Here is a 26,968-nt window from a genome sequence, read left to right as displayed (position 1 = left end):
GATCCGGGAAGGCGATGAATGGAAGACCACGATGTTCACGCCTCTGGGCTCTTTTGAATATCTGGTGATGCCCTTCGGGTTGCAAGGGGGCTCAGCCTGCTTCCAGGCCTTCATGCACCACGTCCTGGGGTCCCTCCTCTTCAAGAACTGCCTGGTCTTTCTGGATGACATCCTTATCTATTCCAATGACCCAGTGCAGCATGTGAAAGATGTCAGGGAAGTGTTGCAGCGCCTGAAGGAGAACCACCTGTATGTGAAGCTGGAGAAGTGCAAGTTTCACACCAAGGAGGTGGACTTCCTGGGCTACAAGCTGTCAGACAAGGGGCTGGCGATGGACAAGGACAAGGTGCAGGCCATCCTGGACTGGCACAGCCCCAGGACGCGCAAAGATGCCCAACGCCTACTAGGCTTCGCCAACTTCTACAGGAAGTTCATCAAGAACTTCTCTCGCGTTACGGCTCCCATCACTGACTGCCTGAGAGGCAAGCAGAAGTTCAGGTGGACACCAGAGGCGCAAGCAGCGTTCGAAAGCCTCAAGAGGGTGTTCGCCTCGGACCAGAACCTGTTCCACGTGGTCCAGGACGCGCCCCTACGCATTGAGACAGATGCTTCTGAGAAAGCTGTGGGCGCCATTTTGTTGCAACTGGACGCCAACAGGGAGTGGAGACCCTGTGCCTTCTTCTCCAGGAAGTTGACACAGCCCGAGCGCAACTACACCGTGTTTGACAAAGAACTTCTTGCGATCCACGCTGCGTTCAAACATTGGAGACACTTCCTGGTGGGCGCCAAGCACCCCATCCAGGTGTGCACAGACCACAAGAACCTGGAGTTCTGGAGAACTGCCAGGGTGCTCAACCAGCGGCAGATACGGTGGGCAGAGTTCTTCTCGAACTTCAACTTCTCCATACACTACATCCCGGGAGAGCAGAACGTCAGGGCGGATGCCCTCTCCCGCAAGCCAGAGTACATGGAGGAGGAGGAGCCACCAGCCCCAAGGCACATTTTCCCCCCGTCGGCATGGTCCTGCGGAGCAGCAGTGGTGAGCGAGGCAGAACTCACAGCACTGACGGCAGCGGATGACTTTGCCAACCGCATCTTCAGAGAACTGAGAGGGGGGAGGGAGCAGGCAAAAGACTTTGCAGAACGCAGAGGGCTGCTTTTCTACAAGGGGGCACTGTACCTGCCCACCACCCAGCTCAGACGTACGGTCCTCAAACAGATGCACGACAACCCAACGGCGGGGCATTTTGGAAGGGACAAGACCACTCACCTAGTCATGAGACACTTCTGGTGGCCAGGGGTGAGGGAAGATGTTCGAGACTATGTACGGGGCTGTGACACCTGCCAGCGGGCAAAGGTGGTCAGAGCAGCGCCACCAGGGTTGCTGGAGCCCTTAGCCACGCCACACAGGCCGTGGGAAGTGCTGTCCATGGACTTCATCACAGATCTGCCTTCTTCCCGGGGTAAGACCGCAGTGTTGGTGGTGGTGGACCTCATGTCCAAAATGTGCCACTTTATACCGTGTGCCAGGGCAGTCTCTGCAGAAGAGACAGCCAAACTGTTTGTTGATCACGTTTTCAGACTGCATGGATTACCTTTAAGGGTTATTTCGGATCGTGGCCGCCAATTTGTTTCCAGGTTCTGGCGGCGGCTCATGAACCTCCTGCAGGTGGAGGTCAGCTTGTCGACGGCTAGACACCCGCAGACCAACGGACAAGCGGAGAGGGTCAACGCCATTCTGCAGCAGTACCTGAGATGTTACGTCAGCCAGAGGCAAACGGACTGGGTGGATCGCCTGCCACTAGCAGAATTTGCCTACAACAATGCAGTGCACGTCTCCACAGGGGTGTCGCCCTTTAAGGCCAATTACGGGCGCGACCTCAGATCTTTCCCAGAGAGGGAGGGGGAGGAGGAGGAGGAGGGCCCACAGGCGGAGGATTGGGCAGAGGAACTGGAGACGGTGCACCAGCAGCTCAGAGAACACTTGGAGAGGGCCAAGGAAGCGTACAAAAAGGGGGCAGATCGCCACAGGCGACTAGGGGAGGTCATCAGGGTGGGGGACAAGGTGTGGTTGTCCTCGGAGGGCCTTCCCACCAGAGGGAGGTGCAAAAAGCTGGCACCCAAAAGGCTGGGCCCCTTCACGGTCACGCAACAGGTAAACCCGGTGGCATACAGGCTGGCACTGCCAGAGGACATGAGGGTGCATCCAGTGTTTCATAGATCGCTGCTGTCGCCGTACAGGGAAAGCAGCAGGCTCCGAGACAGCGAACAAACCCCCGAGGGAGGGGGGGAGAGGGAAGGCAGGGAGCAACTCAATGAGGCCACGGCCATCCTGGATTCAAGGTGGGGGGTGGGGGGACTGGAGTACCTCATGGCATGGGAGGATGCTCCACCGTCCCAGAATGAATGGGTCCCAGCCACTCAGATACAGGAGGAATTCTTGGTGGAAGAATTTCACGCCCTCTTTCCCCACAGACCCAAGCCCTGGCACATGGAAAGGGAGGGGGAGGAGGAGGAGGCACGGGAGAGCAGCTCACCATGGCGCTGGGAAGCGGAGTTTGAGGAACCAGAGGATGAGGTATGGGTGTCACCGAGATCCACCCAGTCAGAGGAAGGAGCAGATTGGCAGAACGTTTTTACCCCCACCAGCTCTGACGCCACGGACTTTTTGGGATTCCCGTCCGCCCAGGCGGAAGGGGGGGGCTCGCAGGACTGGGGGGAGGTATTCACACCAACAGGCTCGGAGAGCACTGAGTTCTTAGGCTTCCAGTCGTCACCGACACATGAGGGGGGCCTGGGGAGGGGTGAAGGAGAGCTTGGGAGGGGGGTGGATGTGAGGGACAGGGGATATCGCGAAGTCCCTCCCCTCCTGAGTTCAAGCCCGTCCCCGAGCAAAGGGGAAAGCAGGGAGAGTTCCGATTCCAGTGGGGAAGCAGGAAGTCGTGTCCGAGGCTCAGGCAAGGTAGAGGAGCCAGGGTCCCAGGTGGGACAGGAAGGGGCAAGCAAGGGGGGAAGACCCATCCCCCCAACTCCAGAATTACGCAGGAAAAGGAGGGGCAAGAGGATGGGTCTGCCAAAGCTTTTGTGTTGGAGAAAGACGCGCCAAAAGCCATTAGGAGGTTCTGAAACCGACTGACCACATCACTCCGTGTAAATAGCAATGACTTGAGCACTGTAAATACGCAGCACCAATAAAAGAATAAAATGCAGAGCTGCGTGGCGTCGTTACTCTGAAGTAGTCCACTCCGGCCACCGTGACAGTTATGCTTAAAATTCTACAAGGCAGGCTTAGGCAGTATGTGGACCGAGAACTCCCAGAAGTGCAAGCTGGATTTCGAAAGGGCAGAGGAACCAGAGACCAAATAGCAAACATGCGCTGGATTATGGAGAAAGCTAGAGAGTTCCAGAAAAACGTCTACTTCTGCTTCATTGACTATGCAAAAGCCATTGACTGTGTCGACCACAGCAAACTATGGCAAGTTCTTAAAGAAATGGGAGTGCCTGATCACCTCATCTGTCTCCTGAGAAATCTCTATGTGGGACAAGAAGCTACAGTTAGAACTGGATATGGAACAACTGATTGGTTCAAAATTGGGAAAGGAGTACGACAAGGTTGTATATTGTCTCCCTGCTTATTTAACTTATATGCAGAATTCATCATGCGAAAGGCTGGACTAGATGAATCCCAAGCCGGAATTAAGATTGGATCACATTTAGTCAAAACTCTCCACTATGACCTGTCCATCTTGGGTGGCCCTGCATGGCATAGCTCATAGCTTCTCTGAGTTATTCAAGCCCCTTCGCCACGACAAGGCATTGATCCATGAAGGGCTGGACTAGATGAATCCCAAGCCGGAATTAAGATTGCCGGAAGAAATATCAACAACCTCAGATATGCAGATGACACAACCTTGATGGCAGAAAGTGAGGAGGAATTAAAGAACCTTTTAATGAGGGTGAATGAGGAGAGCGCAAAATATGGTCTGAAGCTCAACATAAAAAAAACCAAAATCATGGCCACTGGTCCCATCACCTCCTGGCAAATAGAAGGGGAAGAAATGGAGGCAGTGAGAGATTTTACTTTCTTGGGCTCCTTGATCACTGCAGATGGTGACAGCAGTCACGAAATTAAAAGACGCCTGCTTCTTGGGAGAAAAGCAATGACAAACCTAGACAGCATCTTAAAAAGCAGAGATATCACCTTGCCGACAAAGGTCCGTATAGTTAAAGCTATGGTTTTCCCAGTAGTGATGTATGGAAGTGAGAGCTGGACCATAAAGAAGGCTGATCGCCGAAGAATTGATGCTTTTGAATTATGGTGCTGGAGGAGACTCTTGAGAGTCCCATGGACTGCTAGAAGATCAAACCTATCCATTCTTAAGGAAATCAGCCCTGAGTGCTCCCTGGAAGGACAGATCGTGAAGCTGAGGCTCCAATACTTTGGCCACCTCATGAGAAGAGAAGAATCCTTGGAAAAGACCCTGATGTTGGGAAAGATTGAGGGCACTAGGAGAAGGGGACGACAGAGGACAAGATGGTTGGACAGTGTTCTCGAAGCTACGAACATGAGTTTGACCAAACTACAGGAGGCAGTGCAAGACAGGAGTGCCTGGCGTGCTATGGTCCATGGGGTCACGAAGAGTCGGACACGACTAAACAACAACAACAAAACCATTTTATTAACAGCATAAAGCCGTCAAAGTAGTAAACACGAGATGAACACAGAACGAAACGCAAAAGCACAGGTTTTAAAAACAAAAACATTTCTGAACACAAGAAAACCATCTTTACATATTTTGCATATATACAGCTGACTGACGTTTGGTCAGGAGGGCCAGTGGAACCAATGGATGCAGCCCTGCTCTCCCCCTCCACACAACAGCTGATTGTGTGAACTGAATGCCTGAACGGGGCCGGAATAAAGCCTTTATACAACCCTAGGAACACAACTGAAGCCCTTTGGCTATACCACCCACAAAGCCTTCACGTGGCAAAGTTACACCTGCATACATATTTTACTTCTCTTTGCACATGAAAAAATCTTGAAGTGTAAAGCTGCAATCCTATGTACACTCATTTTGAAGTGATTCCCACTGAATAAAGTGAGATTTACTTCTGAGTAAACATGTCTACAACTGGGGGGAAAGTGAGTGTCTAGAACCTTCTAGAAGCAAGGATAGTACTTATTAGCCAAAAAGGAAAATGGGGTACTTCCAAGTTGCTTTCTTGACTGGGGTAAAAAACACATCCAAAACGAATTACAGTGGTACCTCGGTTTATGAACACAATTGGTTCCGGAAGTCTGTTCATAAACTGAAGCATTCATAAACTGAAGCGAACTTTCCCATTGAAAGTAATGGAAAGTGAATTAATCCGTTCCAGATGGGTCCGCGGCATTCGTAAACCGAAAATTCGTAAACCGAGGTGTTCATAAACCGAGGTTCCACTGTATATGCCTTCCTGGGCTGTATTAGGATTTAACACAAAACTTAAGTCTTTGAGCTTGCGTCTGTTTAACTAGGAAACTTCCACTTCCTTTGTGGCCAGCTAGATAATAGAGGATTGCAGCCTTAGCGTCATTTATATTGCTTAACCTCAGCAGTTGGCCACCATTCTTGGTTTCACATAGAAAAGCAACATTTAATTCAGTGTTAAGAGTCATATTTTAGTTGGGATTGTGTAGGCCCTTTTTGTATTAAATTAAAATTTGCAGTTAAACCCATTTTTAACGAGATATTGTGTATACTGTACCTGAATTATTATTATTTTTAAAAAAATATTATTCAAACCAAGAAATGGGATTTCTCTAAACCAGTTCTTATCCACTCTGGTAAAAGCTGACACCTACCACACAAACGTGAGGCCAGTTTTCAAACTGAGGGAGCAAGGCTGTATTTAAGTCCTCCCGATAAGCCTCTCTGTACACATGCGGTAAATTTGATAAACATATTCCATTGCTGCATCGATTTAGAATCTCTTTAATTCTTCTCTGAATCTCACATATATCAGTATTTGAAGGATAAGGAGGCTGAAGTGGCACGAGTTGTTTCGTTTCTTTTGCTTTTTCTGCAAAGCAAGAACACAAACTTTTGGAAGACAGCATTTCTTCTTTTAAAAGGAAACAAGGTAAAGCCATTGTTCTAGTCCAGCAGCACCACACTTGTAGCAACTAGCTTATCCTTTTTGGTTGGTGGTGATGACCATCTTACCAGAATCCTCCAAGCCAATAGCTAGCTTTTTAAAACTTTCTTTTTAAAATATTAAATGTTAAATATAAAAGCTACAAATGTTATAAATATACAAATATAAAATATACAAATGTTAAATAGTAGAACATTGGCTTAATTTTTCAATCAGTTAACATATTCAAATAAACAACAGTATGTTAGGGACCCTAAACTAAAGATGGCTATGGAAGAGTGCTACGTGCTGGGCATTGTGTTAACATGAAAAATATACTGGCAACCATCACCATGGCAACTGTTCTTTCCTGCTCTGTCAAGGACTCCTTCCTTAGTCTCTCCCTGGAGTGAACGCACTAAAGATGATGATAAAATAGTGAAACTAACCAGGCTAAATATCTAGTTTGTAGGAAATATGTTTGAGCTTCATTTCTCTTTATTTGAGCTTGCAAGTATTTTCAATCCCAGTTCATACTGAGATTTGAGATATTTCAAGTACATATAGCTGGACTAAATGAAAAAGAAACCACCCTACCACTTAAAAATGGTGAATGAGGAAACTAATATTGCAGGGCTGGGCTTTTTTTAATGGAGCTCACAATGAGCAAACATTTTGCAATCATAATACTTTGGAAAGATACTTTGGCTTTTAATTACCAGTGCAAAGGTTGTGTTCCAACTGACCGGACAGTCTTTTAAGCATTTGCTTAACAATGTGCTTTACAGCATCATCCTATTCATGCTTACTCAGAAGTAAACCACAAGTTTAAATGAACTTTCCTCCTAACTAACTGAGCACAGGAGCAGTCTAAGTAGTATATACTGACACTGTTGCTGCTTTTAGGAAATGTTTACTTGGTTGATAATACATATTCATTCTACATTATCTTGCCAAGTTATGTATTTTTTACTAGGTATTAAGAGCAGAATTGTGTCCAATGGAAATGCTTGAAAAAAAATTGATTTTACCAGGAGTTCTGTTTAAATACATAAAACCACATGCCCACCCATAAAGTTTGGCTTGGCTTAGCAGTCAAGGGTTTGTGGCCCTCTGGTAACATACCATTGGAGTCCACAGGTACATTTTTTGACAGGTGACCTGGAAGCTCCTTCTGAAATCGTGGTGGAAGTGTTGCTCTTCTATCAAACCTAAAAATCCCAAAGCAAACTACTATGATTTGATTTGCACTTTTCAAAAGTACAAGCTAATATAGTCAATATAAGTAAAAGCATCTGCTTACTGCCATGTCCTTGTATCTGCACAGATAAGCTTATGGACAATCATTCCATTAAATAAAAGAGAACCATTTTACTCTATGTGAAGCCGTTATGGATGGCAAACTCGCATATATTCTGCAAGCCAGAACTGAAAATCGACTCCTTTCTCTAGCAAAATCCACAAAATTTGGCAGCATATTTTGTAGATTGAAAAATAGGCACATTGGAATAGGTCTGTTTGCATACAAAGTTGTTGAAAAGTCACTTCTATACCTGGCTTTTGTCAAGTTGTCCTTTTGAGCTATTTCCTTCCAACAGACCCATAGCAGATACAATGGTTAAGATCCACAAGCATCAACTTAATAAACCTACTGAAATCAGCAGAAGTGCTGGACACTGTCCCTAGAGATTCCATCTTATCCTGGAATTTCTGGAATTGCTTTACAGTTTATAATCTACTACTAACACAGCAAATCCACTACAGGAAAGGTTGTATTTGAGAGGCATTTATTACCTTCACAAACAAAACATATCTCACCACTAGATGGCTCAATTTAGGTGAATTCCACAGCTGGGGATATCTTTATTAGGGCCAACTAAAATGTAAAAAGAAAAGCTTTTGATTTCTCCGCAAGTCAAGCCTCCAGCCTTCTCTGGGTGAGTGCTAGATTTCATGTTTTCAAAAAGGGGAGTTCAGTCGTGATTGTCACAGCAGCTCCAAATGCAATCTGAGACCTACATAGCAGACTTAATTAGATTACGATCTACTAGGTGGTATCTCCTTTTACATGCCATTTTAGGATTGCTCACTGCGACTTAAACAGCAAGTCTGCATTTCATTGCTTTGCTTAAACCAGGCATCCCCAAACCTCGGCCCTCCAGATGTTTTGGACTACAATTCCCATCTTCCCCAACCACTGGTCCTGTTAGCTAGGGATCATGGGGGTTGTAGGCCAAAACATCTGGAGGGCCGTCGTTTGGGGATGCCTGGCTTAAACACAGAGGTTTCTAGGGAATCTACTACCGTATTTTGGCTAGGGCTAATAAAAATCCAATTCAATTTTTGCATTTTTCTTAGGGAGCAATAGGGACTCCTTTTCTTTTTGGAAGCCTAGTGCTGCCAAAACTTCATTTGTGGCACCCAGGCTTGAACTTCCTCATACAAGGAGCACAGAAAGTGGGTCCAGCTCACCCAAAACAGTATCATGGGGTAAATTCAAGAATAACTTGGTTAGTATTAAATAACCTAAATATAAATATGGTTGTGCTACATTTTAATCTCTAAGCTGAATGGTTGGCTTCTACAAGATATGTTGAGTTAAAATGTCTTTTCTTTGTATTTTTTTTGTCCAGTGAATCTCACAACATGCCTGTCTTTATATATATAAAAAAGACCTAAAGTGGGCATTTTAAACAAGAATTCCCATGAGTAAAAAAGAATACATATGGAAAACATATGCAGTGTGACAAATAGATGTAAGGCCTGGGTAAAAGAATGAAAGAGGAATGAAAAGAATGAAACAAGAGTATAAATTGATTCTATTGACTTGTAACTTGGCTTAGTGGTCAAATTTGCAACATTGTTTAAGAAATACACAGGCCATATCAACGGGAAACTTGCTGTGAAACAATGATTTGAACTGGCTCCTTTCCTTCTCTGCTATGCTTGCTAGGACATGTATTTTTCCGTGTATAAGACGCCCCCTATTTTTGGGTACTCCAGATTAAGAAAACACGCCTCAGCACTACCCATGTATAAGACGAGTCCCAATTTCAAACCTAATTTTTTGGTTAAAAACCCTAGTCTTATACATGGAAAAATATGGTATATCCCACATGGTCAATACCACTCGTTCGGTGAAGTATGCAACAATAAAGCCTGATCACTGAGGAATTAACTGGGAAATCGAGGTCAAGCAACCACTCCATGTTTCATGTCATAATAGTGCATACCTAACAAAGTCCCACCCATATCTGCTCTACCCCATTATTCCTTCTCACATCTATATTCACAACGACTCTAGACTGACTGACTGAATCTATTTCTAATAAACCTTTCATCTCAATGAAGACGTGTTACCTATTCAGAAGTCTCGGGGCACTAAGCACACTCCGCCAGGCAATTGTGCTACAGTTGGCCTGGTACCGCAGAGGGAAAGGAAAGGAAGGTTGGGGGAATCTGGGAACGGCCGGGGGAACATAGACCCACTGAGTCTGTCCATTTCTTGCCTGCCAGAAGAACATTGCGGCAAGGGGGGGTACCAGCGTGGTCCCATCTATGGGCCGGAGGAGCAGCCGGAGGACACTCCCTGCCTCCCACCTTCCCTCTCCACTAGAAAGAATACTCGGCTCCAACTGTCAATTATTCTTTGAATGCAGAAGCTTAAGTGGGTGGGGTGGGCTGAGGGATGGGGCCAGAATGTCCCAACAGTCACCAACCACTATTCAACCAAAAACACTAGCAGCGAGGGAAGATCAGCATGCCCTCTAATATAGGTCACTATTTTGTTCTGACCTTGAAGAACTGATCTTCCTCCCCTCCGTATTATTACTGTTAAGTCTGATAGCAAAACCTCTCTCTCTCTCTCTCTCTCTCTCTCTCTCTCTCTCTCTCTCTCTCTCTCTCTCTCAATTGACGAGAGAGGTTTTGGGGTGTAATAACTGCCTGAAAAGTGAGGTGAAATCTATCAAGCAGTTTTCATGAGCTACTTTTCCTGGCCGTGCTATACAAGCACAATGGGAGGATTATGAAGGCAATCAAACCATTCCGAAATTTAGATTGGACTAAATGATGGACCAAGCAAGAACATTATCAGACTCATGATTTGATGACCCATGACAGCAACAAACAATGCATGAAGAGAAGTGATGGGACAGCAGCTGAGCTTGCCAAGTTGGATTTTAGTCAGTCAAAGGAATAATTAGTGATGCTGGGGTGGGGGTGCTGAAGTACAATACTGAATCAGCAGAATTTCAGCATCAAAACCATCCGCTTTCTTGTTAAGGATGCAGCAATGGGGCAGTACTGTTTCAGCTGACAACACAATACAGGCTACTGCCAATATTTTAAATCGGTCTATGCCCAAATTCGTCAATAATTTTTACAGGCCATTTCACTCATGTATGCTGTAGATCTAGACATAAATATCCTGCTCAAAAAAGCAGAAGAGAAATATCACTGGCCTAAGTGTAGAATTTTTCTGCAGTGAATATGAATTCAATAGTTTTAGCAAATACTTTTGGAAAGACATATGAAAAATCTCAGTCTTCCTAGCCATGTATTTGGCCTTAAGAAGTGTAAAAGTTGCACATACATAGTTGGTTTAATGCAAATGCATACATTAAATTCAGTAAACTAGTAGTACGTATTTTAGATGCAAGAACTAGTTGTCCCCCCCCCCCCAAAAAAAATTAGTGCTGTAATACAGCAAAGGTGGAAGACTACAATCAGTATTACCTTAACAAGTAAGGCTTTTCCAGACAGGGATATTTGTCAAGAATAGCTTCAAGTCTGTCTTAGGTTTCAAAATGTGAAGCTGAAACCCATCAAAATTTACCTCAACCCCCAGTCTGAGAAAAACTGAAATTTTGGGGAAACCGTTTTAAGTAAATAATGCATATCAAAACTACTGAACAAGCTTAAAATATTGTGTGCAACTTGAAGTTGTTGCAAATGTCTCCATTGTTTGATATTAGTTGAAAGTCTGCACCCTAAGATACTCAATTTGAAAAACAAAAAATAAACTTGTGGAACTTGTGAGCCCCACAAATACTTCACAGTAGCTTCCCACAGTCATGTATTTCACTCCTGGTAGTATGTGTTGTCTTCAGCATGAATTCCATATTCAATGTACTAATTTAGAAATGGCATTTTATCAACAAGCAGACGGTCGAATATGTATAACATCCACAGAATGAACCTAACCTTCTCTAACTGAATGAGCAAACTGACTTAACCTTCCATTTATCTCAAAAGTTACAGTAACATATCGTTGGGGGTGTGCACAAAAGGTGCTGCAGAACAGGAGAGAAAGGTGAGTCAGAGTACAAAGGTCCTATGGGCATTTGTTTAGTAAAGAAAAAGTGTGTGTGTGTGTGTGTGTGCGCGCACACACACACACACACACACAAGATACAAATGATGTCACCTTGCTATCAGGACTAACCACTCCGAGTATAAATTTGTAGAAAATGTGGTATATAAATACCTGACAATACTAACAATATCGTATCTAAGATTTTTTGCAATGATGTAATTAGTCATAACCATTTTAAACAGGCTACTATGCTCAGACACAATTCTGCATGCTTCCTCTCACCCCATGAAAATCTCTCAAGATTTACACAAAATTGTTGAACACACTTTCCCCCTTTCCATTTCCTACCCTTGCAGTTTTCATAAGGCAGTTAAAAGCAAAAGAAATGGGCCAGTTTGACTTTCGTCCTATTTTATGTTGAAAACTTTTAATAAAAAATTGATTTAAAGAAATGGGCCATTTAAATAAAGAGCAGCAACCCCAGGGTTGAAAGGCAAAAAAGTTGACAAAAAGATTGCTTGCCTCTCTCAAATAGTGCTATACGGTAGTATTTTCAGTGTATGTTGACGCTTTGTTTAGGACAGTTACAGGTAGGTAGCTGTGTTGGCCTGACGTAGTCGAAAAAAATAAAAAAATTCCTTCCAGTAGCACCTTAGAGACTATTGTTTGATGTTGTTGGGGCCAGTAATGGTGCTGTCAAACATACCATCTCAGGACTATTTAATTGCTCATCTTCTAACATTGTGTATGCCATCAAATGCCAACAGTGCCCTTCAGCTCTCTACATTGGACAAACAGGCCAAACCCTACGCCAAAGGATAAATGGACATAAATCTGACATCAGGAATCACAAGACAGAGAAACCAGTAGGAGAACACTTCAATCTCCCAGGACATTCTATACAAGATCTCAAAGTAGCTATGTTATTACAAAAGAATTTCAGAAATAGACTGGAAAGAGAAGTTGGTGAACTGCAACTAATTACCAAGCTTAAAACCATGGAGAGACCTGGTCTGAATAAAGACATTGGATTCTTATCGCATTATACATGATAAAGCTATCTTTAGCCATCTCACCCCTTGCTTTTTCCTGTAAGACCCACAGCCGTTAACAGTCGTCAACAGGTTGACCACACCTATCTATCACCCATTCCCACCACCCTTCTGAGTAATATCCCTCCCCACCCTCTCACTATATATAAGGGTCTGGTGACTTCTGTTTCAGTGTATCTGAAGAAGTGTGCATGCACACGAAAAGCTCATACCTATGACAAACTTAGTTGGTCTCTAAGGTGCTACTGGAAGGAATTTTTTTTTGTTTTGGACAGTTTTCTATACAATCAGAAGGCCATTTCCTCCCTGAACATATGAGATTCTAGAGTGGTGTCAAGTATATCAGCTGGTTTATACACAGTAAGTTTTCCAACAAAAGGAACTCGAACCTGTTTGTCACAGTCATGTGTCCTTGATTTAAAACTTCTTTCGGCAGAGGGGTCCCAAATTCTAGAGGCACAGGATATGATGCAGTGCTCATGTTATGTCTAACAACAGCACAGCTTCCTTTGCTTCTCAGCTGTGGGAGTGCAGGTCTCCTGCTTTCATCTGTGAAATGCATGAATCCTGGCTTCCTCAGAGTATCCTTTGGCTTGCCTGCAATGCAATGATGCAAGAAACAAAATGTCAGCTCTCACTTCAACATAAATTCTTAAGTTTACCAAAGAGCTGCAAAAGATAACTAAGCCAGACAACTAAGGGTGACTATATATAAAGCAGCATATTAGTTTAATGTTTGCTCATGCAATATAGTCTTTTTTTTGGGGGGGGAGTAGTACTTCAGACCCCACCACTCAATAACAGGAATTGTTAATAACAGCCAACTTACAGAGTTGTTAGGGTCAATTAAACTTGTTGAGAACAGTTAAAAAGAACACAATTGTCTTTCTGCAATAAAAAATTATGCCCCTACTTTCCTTTCCAATATTACTTTCCCCATGTGCAGTTTCAAGACACACATGAATAGTCAGCCAGACTGCCCTGTAACATGACTGTTCAAGAGTACAGTATAAGTAGTTTATTTCAGTCAGCAGAATCACAACAATAGAGAAGCTCTGCAAGTGATTGGTTTGAAGTTGATTAATTCAGCATAGACCCATGTGGTGTTTTGCAGCTGGCAAACTTACCAACCGAGGCAAATAGAGCTGTTCTTTTCAGCCTCATGCTGCAGTTTACTTGCCGACCCGTTTTCTTTTGGGAAGTTCTCTGGCAGGCAACAAGCTGAGCAATCTGTGCAGTCTCCTGGCAAATGACTGCACGACAAGTCACCTGATCAAGGAAACAGGAAACGAAAAATGGAGAACCAGATTTACCAATGACTTTTAGGGGAGATACTTGCTCACTGAAAGCCACCTCATTCTCTCTGCATGAAGCTTAAAGGTAAAGGGACCCCTGACCGTAAGGTCCAGTCGCGGACGATTCTGGGTCTGCGGTGCTCATCTCGTTCTATAGGCCGAGGAGCCGGCGTTTGTCCACAGACAGCTTCCAGGTCATGGGGCCAGCATGACTAAGCCGCTTCTGGCGAACCAGAGCAGCGTACGGAAACGCTGTTTCCCTTCCTGCTAGAGCGGTACCTATTCATCTACTTGCGCTTTTGGCGTGCTTTCGAACTGCTAGGTTGGCAGGAGCAGGGACTGAGCAACGGGAGCTCACCCCGTCATGGGGATTCGAACCGCCGACCTTCTGATCGGCAAGCCCTAGGCTCAGTGGTTTACACCACAGTGCCACCCGTGTCCCATAAAGATTAGAATGTGCTATAGAAGGTGTGGGGAACCTGTGGCCCTCTAAATGCTATTGCGACTCCAACTCCCATCGCCCCAGCCAGCATGGCCAAGTTGAGAGTGGGAGTTGAGAGTTCATTAGCATTTTGAGGGCCACATGTTCCCACCCCATTGCTACAGCATTAATTTGGGAACGGCGTAAGAGGTACGGGTCAGCTACACACTATAAAGCATATGACTTTGCCATGCCACCTGGAAGCTAAAGTACTGCCAAGATTTGCAATTCATTCTAATGCAGATTTTGATTTTCCCCATTCACTAATCAAAATTTGTGGCAAGACGGTGGCTATTTGGACACCGTTTTCAGTCTTTGGCTCCCAAATATGTAACATGATACCTAGTTTGTTTGAGAAGGGTGTCTCTTTAGGGCCCTTCCCTTCAAATGTTGAACTTGCGTATTTTGCTTGTAGAGGAGGTGCTGTCATGAGTGTGACACACAGATCTTCCATGTGAAAATGCTGCCACAGTGGGGTGCGGAACTTGTGGTCCTCCAAATGCTAATGAACTCTCATTAATTTCAACTTCCATCATCCGGAGGGGGTGTTTTAGTTAGAGAAATTACATTCAACTGTGCACTATAATGAACATAACCAAATTAAATTTGCTCCGGGAGAAGCATTATTTGATTTGCAGCAAAATCAATGTAAAGAAGCAAGGGGCCCTACAGCAACATTAATCTTTCGTCCGGTAGCGCAATGGACAGTGTGAATGGTTGATGAAGGTTGATGGTTCGAGCCCATCCAAGGATGGCTGTGGTCAGGATTCCTGCATTGCAGGGGGTTGGACTAGATGACCCTCGGGGTCTCTTTCATCTCTACGATTCTATGATTCTATGACATTTTGCAGCCAAAATACACATTTACACACACAATTATGAAGTACTGTATGCATTTCTTACCTCACCAGCTTTACTAATTTCAACCCTAACAACTCCAGGGATGCTTTTTATATATCCTTCTAAATTAGAATGTCCCAGCTGCTTAAAGGGAATCCAGTCTCCAGTTAATGATTTATATTCTGCTTGCAAACGGGAAAACGGTACTCCATGTTTATGGGATTGTAGAACAGCTCGGAGCATTTTTGCAACTAAATCCGCTTCCTGCATTTTCACCTGTAGCAGAAAAGCAATGTCATTAGAATTTAAGATGCAAGTCAGCATTTCTCCTTTTTTTTTTTTACCTCTTCCATTAATAAGCAAAAATCCAATACCATTGTGTTCAGCATTTGACATTTAATAACCAACACAAACGAAGAAAGCACAGTGATTCCATGATTCTGAAAGAAGCCACTTGCTATAGCAAAGCCAAAAAGCTGTTTGGTTGCTAACCCAACAAGCATTCCAAATCAGATGAGCAAATGCCTTGCCAGTTATTGGCATCAAAGTGCAACACAACCAGCAGTGGTCACTCACAACTACAGATGCCTCAGTTCAAATCCTCACCTGAACTGCGACATTCCTTGGGCACTGATATTCTGTAAGACTAGGATAACTTACAAAGTTGTTGAGAGGACAAAATGGGATAAACCCATGTATGAGCCGGAGTTACTTGAATGAAAGGAAAGATAAAAAATGTCAGTTCTCTGTAAGAAAAGCCTTGCTTTTTGTATTTACATAAAAGCATCAGCAGCTTCTTAGAATTTCAACCAACAGGCTTGGCAAAAATTAATGCAGTAAAAAATTGCTAAACGTATGCTAACTCAAGAGAAGACAGATTCACAGATCTATTGATATGTTCCATTTTCCAAAGTACAGTTTTGGCACAGGGTATCTCAGTTTAGGTATACAAACCTAGAACAGCTCGACATCCCCCCCCCAAAAGGGATAAGTGACACAGGAAATAGGTGACTTATTGCTTGAGGTGTGACACCTGTATTCTTAACACATCATCATGTTGATTTTATGAACAAACAGAGTGGAACCACCCTTAACCTCCTAAACCAGGGTGTGGAGCCTGGTGGTTGGGATTCCACTAATGAGTCCTGTCAGCAAAAACTTCACTTGTGAAACAGGGCACCCTGCCTCCCAAAATTGGCTTGAGGGGAAGGAGAACTCCCGAAACAGTGCAAAGGGAAGGAAAAGGAGGATTGCTCTGTCTGACAAGCTAAAATACTTGCGCTGACCAAAGGTATCAAAGATATGCTGCTTTAATCTACCTTCCTGCAAATGAGTACGGTATGTTTTGTCAACTTTATCATTGAGGCTATACACTACACCAGTGGTGACGAACCTTTTCAAGACTGAGTGCCCAAACTGCAACCCTAAACCCACTTGTTTATCGCAAAGTGCCAACACGAAAAAAATGGGCTTTTTGGGGGGAGGGAGAGGTTTGACCATAGTTGTTGAGCTATTTTTGGAAAGAGATTGAAACATTTCACTCATTTGATCCAACAGGGTCAAATCAGAGACAGGGACGGCTTCTCTAAATTAGGGATGTTCCTGGAAAGTAAGGACACTTGGAGGGTCTGGAAATGCAATCTGCACACGCTCAGAAGCACTCCTTTTTGGTAACCCCAAATCTTCCTAGTGGTTCCTAACTCTGATGCAAACTGAGGCAGCGAGACCTCCCATACTTAGAAAACACACACACAGAGCGCAAAGCCTGACTTTTGCTCTTGCACGGGGCGGAGCAACGTAGCGAGAGACCCACCCCATCAGCGCAGCACATTTCAGCAAGCCCCACACAGGGCTAGGAACGAACATCAGGAAAGAGCAGGCAAAGAGTAAAACCTGTGGTAATTTAGCCGCCCGAAAAACTCTGCACACCTCGCGAGGCCAGTCAGACGCAAGCAGTTACTGGGTGGGCTCGTACATGGGGATGGATACCGCGTCATTGTGTGCTTGTAAGGTGGCGGCACGGTGTCAAGAGGAGCAGCCAAGCAGCAGGAGGAAGCGGACAGGTGGCAGGCTCTTTGCTCTCTCTCTCCCACCTGCTCGTGCAGCTGCATTGGCGGGCTTGCAGGCTTTACCTGGGTCTTTGCGCCTGCCAGTCACTGTTGGGCCGCGTGGCTGCAAGTAGCAGGAGTCCCAGGGCCACGGAGCACAAGCCCTCCTCACAGTCTGGGACGCTGCATCAGCACCTGGGCAACGGTGGCGTGGCTGGGGATTGGTTCGACTTGAGTTGTTTAACCTGAGTTGTTGAGGAGCACCAGCAAATCAGCTGCTTGGCAGGCTAGCTAGTCACCCCAATGCAGCATGGCTCGCTCTATGGAACGTTTCCCATCCGCGGTGATGGGGGGGGGTCAATTTTGCCTACCAAGAAAAGAAAAAAAGGCACTGCTGGGGCGATGGCGCACATGCCAACAGAGAGGGCTCAGAGTGCCCACTCTGGCATGCGTGCCATAGGTTCGCCACCACTGCAATACACTTTATGAATCCATTCCTTTAATATTAGTATGCTGGGTAGCCTATCATTTAAGTGGCTGTAACTATTCTTGCTGTTGTTACAAGGCTTCCTACTAATTCCAAACCATTCCTTCTTAAAATTCCTTTAAGACAACCAAGTAAAATATGTGAGCATTTTCACCCCTCCCATTCTGAAAATCTGGTGATATCTGCTGTTGGGAGGGAACAGTTAGGAATTGTTACTTTGTTGTTTTTCATTCCTGACTCTGCTCTCTGCTGTGTGCTGTGTGCAGTTTAATATCTTCTGTAGACAAGATGGCTAAGTGAGAGGCTGTAACACTCACAAAGCCAGATCTGTAAATATGCAGTAGTTAATAGAAATAAATGAGGAATGTTTTGAAACCTCTACAAATGCTTCTGCTGTTCACTGCTGATTTGGTGCTCATAAAGCCCAGTTATGAGTCCATGATTCCCGGGTGTATGCTGAAGGTGTTCCAGACGTCCTGCCCAGGCATAGGGGCCTAAGAAGACCTGGACAGATCCTGGCATTTACCCACATATGGTAGCAGGCGGATGGTTGCTGGTAGCAGACTGGTGGTTGCAGATGGCTATTGATGGTTGGATAATTGGATGTTTCTGATCCATTTCCATCTGATGCTGCACATCGGAGTTGAGCTGTGAGCTGAAGCTGTTTTTCAAGCTGCTGTTTGATTTACAGAAAGGTATGTTGCTGGCTGCCAGGAAGACAGCAGAGACGCTTTTCCAGTTTGCCTGTTAATTGTGCTGAGTGGGGAGAGAAGTTGCTGAGAGAGTCAAGAGTATTTGGGGTGCATGAAGGGAAGTGTCTTGCTGTTAACTAAACACAGGCATGGCTTCTGCACATTCTGGCCAGATGTCTCTATCTTTTCCTCTCCTTACACCAGAGACCTATCCTACATGGCAGGTCAAAATGAAAGCACTTTTACAAAGGGAAAAGCTTTACCATATTATAGAAGATGACCCCCCTAATGAGGATGATGATGGATGGCCAGCGTGGCATGAGGCAGACATGAGAGCCAGGGGGACAATTATTCTGAGTGTCCAGGACCAGTTGTTGGTCAACTTGGAGAACCAGCAGACTGCACGGGCTGTTTGGAATAAACTTCGAGATATGCATCTAAGACAAAATGCAGGATCCAGTGTGCTTTTCTTTAAAAAGCTGTGTAGGCTGGAATTGCAGAAAGATGGTGATTTGCCCAGCCATCTAGCCCAATTAAAACGTCTCAGACAGGATCTTGTCCAGCGAGACTTAAATATTTCAGAAGCTGTTTTTGCAATGCTTATCATAAACAGTTTGGATGAATCTTATGATGCTGTAGCTGCTCAATTGTCGTCTTTGCCCAATGACCGTCTAACAGAAGATTATGTGTCTAGCGTGCTCTTGAATGAGTGGGATCGCAGACAGACTGCTAGAGAAAGCAGGGACAAGGCTGTTGGAAATGCCTACAAGCCTTCAACAGGGGAAAGTGAAAGTGTTGCAAAAGCTCTTAAAATGCGCCGCTGTTTTTCTTGCGGAGAGGTCGGCCATTTTAAAAATCAGTGTAAAAACTCTTCAAAGAAGAAGGGCAATTTAAAAGGCAAAGGGGGAGGAGGCCGAAAACCCCAAGGGCCAGCTGCATCAAAGGCTTTGATTTCACGCAGTTCTAATCAACTCACACGTTCTGTTTTTGTTGTCGACTCAGGAGCCACAAGGCACGTGGCCAATGATAAAAATCTCTTTCTTCATCTTGAGAAACAGGGAGGAGCAATTCATCAAGCGGATGGAACGACTATTAAAAGTTTGGCTCAGGGAACGGTTTCTTTGCAGAGCCTTAATGCAACAGTTAAAAATGTTATGTATGCTCCTCATTTGCAGGATAATCTCTTGAGTGTTTCTCAGCTAGACGCTCAAGGATTTAAAGTGGTGTTTGCAAACTCTCGGTGTGAAATTCTTCGAGACAACAAACTCATTCTTTATGCTAAGTGTGTTGATGGTTTATATGTATTGCCTTTTGTTACAGGTACAGCTGCTGGAGCAACTAAAGAAACTGAAAAGGCGTGCTGTAATATATCAGTAGATAAGAATGAGAAATTGCATAACCATTGTATTCATGATTATCATCGTTTGTTTGGTCATTTGCATTTCCAGGCAGTAGGTAAAATGCAAAATATGGTTGAGGGCATGAAAGTTCAAAAGTGTCCTTATCATATGAAATGTGTCTCATGTGCAGAGAACAAAATTAAGCAAGCTCCCAAAGGTACAAAATCTGGGAGGGAGGTTAAGAAACCTTATGAGATTGTGCATGCAGACTTGGTTGGACCTCTAGCGCTCTCTAGAGGAAACTCATGTTATTTTTTGGTTCTGATAGATGCCTATTCTAGATATGTTTGGGTCTATATGTTACAAAAGAAGTCTGAAGCCTTCTCTAAGTTTCAAAAATTTTGTGCATGGCTCAGGAATGTTCACGATGAGCATGTACGTTGTCTTTTCACTGACAGGGGTGGAGAATTTTGTTCAGAACAGTTTGAAAACTTTACTGCAGAACAGGGCATAGAGCACATGACTGCCACGCCCAGATCTCCATGGCAGAATGGTTTATGTGAAAGAGTAAACCAGACCTTGCAACAAGGAATTAAAACTCTGTTGCATGATTCAGGCCTACCCAAACCCTTTTGGGCTGAAGCTCTATCGTGTTTCACCTATATTTACAACCGCAGATATCAATCAGCCATTGATTGCACCCCATACGAAATGCTGTTCAAAAGGAAACCGTTTGTAAAACATTTAAAAATTTTCGGTTCTGAAGTTTGGGTGCACACTCTGCAAGGTGACAAACTGAGCAAATCTGGTCAACATGGCATTTTTCTAGGTTATGAAAAAGGTTCTTATCGTGTGCTGATGACAGACACAAACACAATTAGGCTGACCAGAAGCATGGATTGTAATCCAAAATGGGACAAAGTTGGCATTTTTCAATGTCATCCCATTTCAGATGATGAGGTGGTGAAACCAATTAACAAAGAGGCAAAACCTGTAATTGATGCTGATGGTAGCACAGATTCTGACACTGATACAGATGATCAGAATGAAAAGACCTCTTTTAAGAAATCAGATGGGTCTGACACTGATCTAGAGGTAGAATCTTTGCCAGATACAGGTCACCATTCTCCCAAGGAGGAGGAACCAGACCCAGAGGATCCCAGAGTATTGCGTAGATCTGAGAGAACTACCAAGGGACAAGCACCTAAACGATTTTCTAAAGAATTTGCTAAAGCTGCTATTTCAGATATGGCTACCACTAGCAATCCAAACTCAGTTTTTGAACCAACTAACTACAAAGAGGTTCAAAATTTACCTGAAAAAGATGCCGAACCTTGGCTTAATGCCATGAAAGCTGAATTGAATTCCCTAAAGCAAAATGACACGTGGGAATTGGTTCCAGTAGAACCAGGCATGAAACTTGTAGACAGCAGGTGGATTTACAAAACCAAGACTGATCAGACTGGTAAAGTGGTCAGATATAAAGCCAGATTAGTTGCACGTGGTTTTTCTCAAGTTCCTGATCAGGACTATCATGAGACATATTCACCGACAGTCAAATTTGAGACAGTTAGGCTGTTGATGAAAATTGCTGCAGAAGAGGGCATGACCATATCTCATCACGACGTAAATACTGCGTTTTTGTACGGAATTCTCAATGAGAGTATTTACATGTCACCGCCAGACGGAGTGCAGATAAAAAAGGGAATGGTGTGTAAATTAAAAAAATCCCTGTATGGTCTAAAACAAAGTGCTCGATGCTGGCACACTAAGCTGACAGAAGTGCTGTTTTCCTTAGGTTTCAAGCAAGGAAAGGCTGATTCTTGTGTTTTTGTTAAAGAATCTAACCAGCACAAATTGTACTGCATTTGTTTTGTGGATGATATTTTGTTTTTCTGGAAGGATGCAAATATTTACAAAACCACTCTTGCAAAACTGCAAAAGCATTTTGATATGAAAGACCTAGGGGAAGTCAGCAATTATCTCTCACTGGAAGTAGAGAGAAATAAGCAAGGTGATGTTTTGCTGCATCAATCACGTAAGATCAATGATGTGATTGAAAAATTAAATCTGACAGATGCCAATTCTGTAGACACCCCCATGGTCACAGGGTACCAACATGATACTAATGCTAATGTTTTTCCTGACACTACATTGTTCAGAAATGTGTTGGGTAAACTTAGTTTTATAGCAAGGTGCACAAGACCAGACATTGCTGTTAGCGTAAATTTGCTCAGCAGATATGTAAATAAACCTACAGTGCAAGACTGGAAGGCGCTGAAACGCATAGTTAGGTATTTAAAAGGCACTATGCATTACAGGTTGAAGCTTACTAGCCAAAAATCTGGAGGTCTTGAGATCTATGCCGATGCCAGTTTTGGTAGTGATACAACTGATGGCAAGAGCACCTCAGGTGTGTGTTATTTGTACAATCAGTGCCTATTTGATTGGTCTTGTAAGAAACAGGCAACAATAAGCATGAGTTCATGTGAAGCAGAACTCAACGCTTTAAATTTTTCCCTCATGAATGTAGAGTGGTTGTTGCAACTATGTGAGGATATGAGAGTAAAAATTTGTTGTCCAGTTCAAGTTTATCAGGACAACAAAGCCTGCATAGAACTAATCCATTCAGAAGGGTGCAAGCAAAGAACAAAACATTTGCTAATCAAATTGCACCGTGCCAGAGAATGCATTCAGAAAGGAGTTGTAAAAGTCTCATATATGCCAGGGAAAGAAATACCTGCTGATGCTTTGACTAAAGCTGTTAATAAGGAACAACTTGGTATATATGTAAAGAAATTGCTTTTGTGCTAGATTTTCATAATGGTCAGAATGAAAAGGGGGAGGTTGTGAGCATTTTCACCCCTCCCATTCTGAAAATCTGGTGATATCTGCTGTTGGGAGGGAACAGTTAGGAATTGTTACTTTGTTGTTTTTCATTCCTGACTCTGCTCTCTGCTGTGTGCTGTGTGCAGTTTAATATCTTCTGTAGACAAGATGGCTAAGTGAGAAGCTGTAACACTCACAAAGCCAGATCTGTAAATATGCAGTAGTTAATAGAAATAAATGAGGAATGTTTTGAAACCTCTACAAATGCTTCTGCTGTTCACTGCTGATTTGGTGCTCATAAAGCCCAGTTATGAGTCCATGATTCCCGGGTGTATGCTGAAGGTGTTCCAGACGTCCTGCCCAGGCATAGGGGCCTAAGAAGACCTGGACAGATCCTGGCATTTACCCACATACGTGCCATAGGTTCGCCACCACTGCAATACACTTTATGAATCCATTCCTTTAATATTAGTATGCTGGGTAGCCTATCATTTAAGTGGCTGTAACTATTCTTGCTGTTGTTACAAGGCTTCCTACTAATTCCAAACCATTCCTTCTTAAAATTCCTTTAAGACAACCAAGTAAAATATACAGTTAGAAGGTACAGCATATTCAGTAAAGCCTTTTTGTTAATCAAGTTTTATTGGCCCAGTTTGCATATCGCCATAAACCATGGTTTAATGTGAATGAGCAGCATGTTAGTTTATGCTGTCCAAGAGTTCTTGGAGTGCTTCTCCCCTGTCATGGATTAAACAAGCCAGAATCTGGCTTGTTGTGTTGTCCAAAAGAAGCTCATGATTTGTTTCTATGTTGCCCACATTCCTTTCTGCCTACCACTGTAGATATAAGCAGTCAACTGGACAAAATAGGTAGAATCTGAGAGGGCTATCAAATACTTTTACAAACATCACAAGGTAGAGTCTATAGGGGCCAACTGACCATGTCAAGTAATCTCCAAGTGAGGATGGCAATACAGGAGAACACAATGCATCCAGGCTGAGACAGTCCCCACTTTGTGAACAGCTGCCCCCCATGCACAAATGTCTGATTATTTTGTCAAAAACAAATGCTGTCATTTGTTTTAAAAGAGCACAGATATAGTACACATCTCCCAAGAGCAGCTTCCTCAGCTGGTTTTTGAAAGGTGTTTTAAAATATGAAATAATGTAACATTTATATCCTTCCCAATTCATCTGGCATAGGTAATTCATACGCACGTCAGCTGATCTAGATGGCTGGTGGCCCACCCCGAAAAGCCTTGTCACTCAAGACCTGGAACATGGAACATGTCCATTGTGTACCAAGTTCTTTAAAAGTTTTGATTTCATACTACAGGAAAACTGTGATGCCATGAGTTTATGAAGTTTGTCCACAGTACTTAAGGGAAACTTTGGTCCCAACTTTACCCCTGTATCTTCAATATGGGGATAATACTATCCAATCCTGCAAGGCTGTTGCTAGATAATTACTTGAAGCTCATGCAACAGATTTTATAATACTTTATAACAACTTTTATTATCAATCAAAATAGGAACAGAATTGACGGGTAACAGCTTTAGAAAGCTTGTTAGAATTAATTGCTTAGGATCACTTTATATATCTGCATCTGGTTCGCACACAATGCTAAATTATGGTTTAGGGCCATGTGCTTATTTAGGGCTTGTGTGTGTTTTCTCCCCCCCCCCCTGTCAGAGCCTTGAGATGACCAGAAACTTTCACTTTTAGTTAATTGTGAGTCTCCCTGTACTGAGAACTGTGGTTATTCTTAGCTATGGTTTAGAGAAACAAGCCAACTTCATAAACCATGGTGTGAAGTTGGCTTTCCCACTAAACCATAGTTTGACTAACAGCACATTTTCTGGGTTTGGATATAAGAAGTAACTGTGCTCATCTTAAAGCTCATTCACAAAACACTAAACTGTATTCAACACCCTATTGTGTCTTTTTAGAAGTTTAAAGTGAGCACCCAGAAAGTAAATCCCATGGCAGCAAAAAGAAAAGATCCAGTGGCACCTTCAACTCCAAACATTTTTATGGAGGCATATGCCTCTATAAACTCCACTTCAATCAAGGAAAGCTTATGCCATAAATTTAAAACATTAGTTTGACTTTAAACTAACGCCTCTTTTGTCGTTTTTATTGATATGAAGTCCTGATGGATTTGCAAAACTACCCAAGAAATGAGATATACTAGCTGATGTTGAAGCAGCTGATGCTGAGGACACAAATGGGGGGAGGGCAGGAAGGGGGCAAGAGAAAAAACTGAAAGGGAAAAACCACCATCAGTTTTCCCCATTTTTTCCAGCCCCTCCCCCAAACTTGCTTTTGAAAAATGCTAACTTTTAGTTTTATTGTTTGAACTGTTCGTAAACAGATAAAACAATATAATCATTTGTTGATGTTTTCAACAAGAAGGGGTGTACTGTGTGATTTTTTTAATTAAATAAATCAGAAAAGAAAAACAACTGAAAAATCAGGGGCGGGGACAGGTATTTCTTCTTCATTGTTCCAAGTCTCCCCCCACCTCAAGCCTTCATGTATGCCCCAACAAATTCAATTCAGACTGATGCCATTTATCAGGCGTATGGCACTAGATGCTGACATTCAGAGTTTAGATTATAAGCAACAGCAACACAGGGAAGCAGATATCAAGACTATCTATGACAAGCAAGAAAATAAATTCAGAGATAGTAGGGGGGAGGGGTTAAAGGTGTGTATGTGAAGGAAATGGAGAAAAAAAGCGCATAGAACCACCTCCTTGCCAAGCGACATCAGGGTCAGGATGGGGGGGAGAAAAGTAACCAATATACAATAATATTATTAGCACATTATTATTTACTGAATTTATATACCGCTCTAGAAGCAGGATAGAAACGTTTGAATAAATGAATGTTTAAGAATGTGAACAGTTCAGCAAGACAACCAGGTGCTCTAGTGATAGATGAGTGTTAGCGATGATGACATTGGGTGGTATTTATTATAATTATTGTTATTGTTGTTACATTAATTAAATTTATATACTGCCCTATACCCAGGGTCTCAGGGCGGTTCACAGAACAAAATCAAGATAAAAAACCCACAAAATACCTAATAATAATAAAAAAAACAACCACCCAGTAGCACCCCACCCCCCTGAAAAGAACACATTTTTAAAGAAGGGCATAGGATGTAAATCGGATCAACCAAAGGCCTGGCATTATTATTATTTACTGAATTTATATACGATGACAGCTCGGCGAACCTGGGCTACATTCATACAGGCGCACAGGCGGCGAGCAGCGCAAAGGCTTCCACGGGCTCCTCGGTTCCCACGTTACGTCCGTGAGCAAAGGTAATGTAAAAAAATAAAAGCACGACTGCGCCCGAGGAGAGCGCGCAAGGTGAGCAGGAGCGGAGCGAGACCAAACCCAGGAAGGGACAGCGAGGAGCTGAAAGCAAACGGCTGCGGAGCGACCCCCTGTTATGCCCCCCCCCGTTTTTTTTTTATTTTTTGAAGGGAGGAGAAAAAAGGCACCACTCACTCAGGCCCGCGGCGACCCCGAAGGGTCTCGGCCCGACCCGCTCCCCGCCGCAGCCTCCTCCTCGCGCTCCGCTTCTCTCGGCCTCCTGACTCGCGCAGCGCCACGCGACCCCGCTGCCTCCTCCTCCTCCTCCTGGGCTACGCGGCCGACAGCAGAGGCGACCCCGCCCTCTGGTCCAACGTCTCTCTCCCTCTTCTCTCTCCCTCAAGCCGCTTTTTATTACGAAACAAGACAGGCCGGCCGGGAGCGAAGCTGCGCCTCCCCGACACCCACACCCACCCACACAGAACCCCCCTTCCGGACGTGCCAAAGGGGGCGGGGCAAGGTAAAATGGCCGCGCCTGCGCCTCGAGCGCCGGTTTGCCAAGCCCCGCAGGCCTCTCCGGCAAGCTCCGCCCTCCCGCCCCGCCCTCGACACGTGAAGGCCGCCAATCGAATTCGGAGCCGCGAGGCGGTTGAAAAGCCAATGAGGAGGAGGGTTCCGAAGGCGTGCCTCTGTCAACATTCCCCACCCCCACCCCGCTTAGATTTCGAATAGGAGTCTGGGTGCTGCTTACTTGGCCCAACGCAATTTGAACCTGAAAGTATTATTATTCATTGAACCTTGAAAGTGTTGTTGTTGTTGTTGTTGACATTGATACCGCCCCAATTGGGTTGTCACCTTTGTTCTGGCAAAATAAAGGACAGGGCGATGGGGGGGGGTTTCATCGGATGGCAAGTGACTTCAGAACAATCTGTTTCAATCTATTGCAGCCTATCAGCATGGCCTCTTTAGAATTTGTCACACACATGAATGTGTAAATCTGTCCGTGCTTGGCTATGTTGTTGTTTAGTCGTGTCCGACTCTTTGTGACCCCATGGACCATAGCACGCCAGGCACTCCTGTCTTGCACTGCCTCCCGCAGTTTGGTCAAAACCATAGTACTGGGAAAACCATAGCTTTAACT

General features: G+C 44.1%; 1 protein-coding gene across 4 annotated transcripts in view; it reads right to left on the bottom strand.

Moving 5' to 3' along the window:
• TDRD7 (tudor domain containing 7) overlaps positions 1 to 26,327 on the bottom strand; it is a 51,895-nt gene extending 25,568 nt beyond the window's left edge. Inside the window, exons 1-6 of one of the 4 annotated variants that reach the window (XM_060269054.2) lie at positions 26,023 to 26,327; positions 15,169 to 15,381; positions 13,617 to 13,758; positions 12,879 to 13,086; positions 7,246 to 7,331; positions 5,849 to 6,066 (exon numbers count right to left, since the gene is read on the bottom strand). In XM_060269054.2, coding sequence (XP_060125037.1) covers positions 5,849 to 6,066; positions 7,246 to 7,331; positions 12,879 to 13,086; positions 13,617 to 13,758; positions 15,169 to 15,375 — 861 coding nt within the window. In that variant the 5' untranslated portion in view covers positions 15,376 to 15,381; positions 26,023 to 26,327. Of the gene's footprint in view, positions 1 to 5,848; positions 6,067 to 7,245; positions 7,332 to 12,878; positions 13,087 to 13,616; positions 13,759 to 15,168; positions 15,382 to 15,711; positions 15,812 to 17,237; positions 17,364 to 26,022 lie in introns of those variants that run through there. The other 3 variants (XM_035140967.3, XM_088659070.1, XM_035140968.3) reach the window with 3 other exon arrangements.
• Between the last annotated feature and the right edge of the window lie 641 nt (positions 26,328 to 26,968).

This window comes from Zootoca vivipara, chromosome 15 (genome assembly GCF_965207765.1).
Source record: "Zootoca vivipara chromosome 15, rZooViv2.hap1.1, whole genome shotgun sequence".
Lineage (NCBI taxonomy): Eukaryota > Metazoa > Chordata > Lepidosauria > Squamata > Lacertidae > Zootoca > Zootoca vivipara.
The sequence above is the reverse complement of the archived record's forward strand: the minus strand, read 5'-3'. Positions and strand labels throughout refer to the sequence as shown.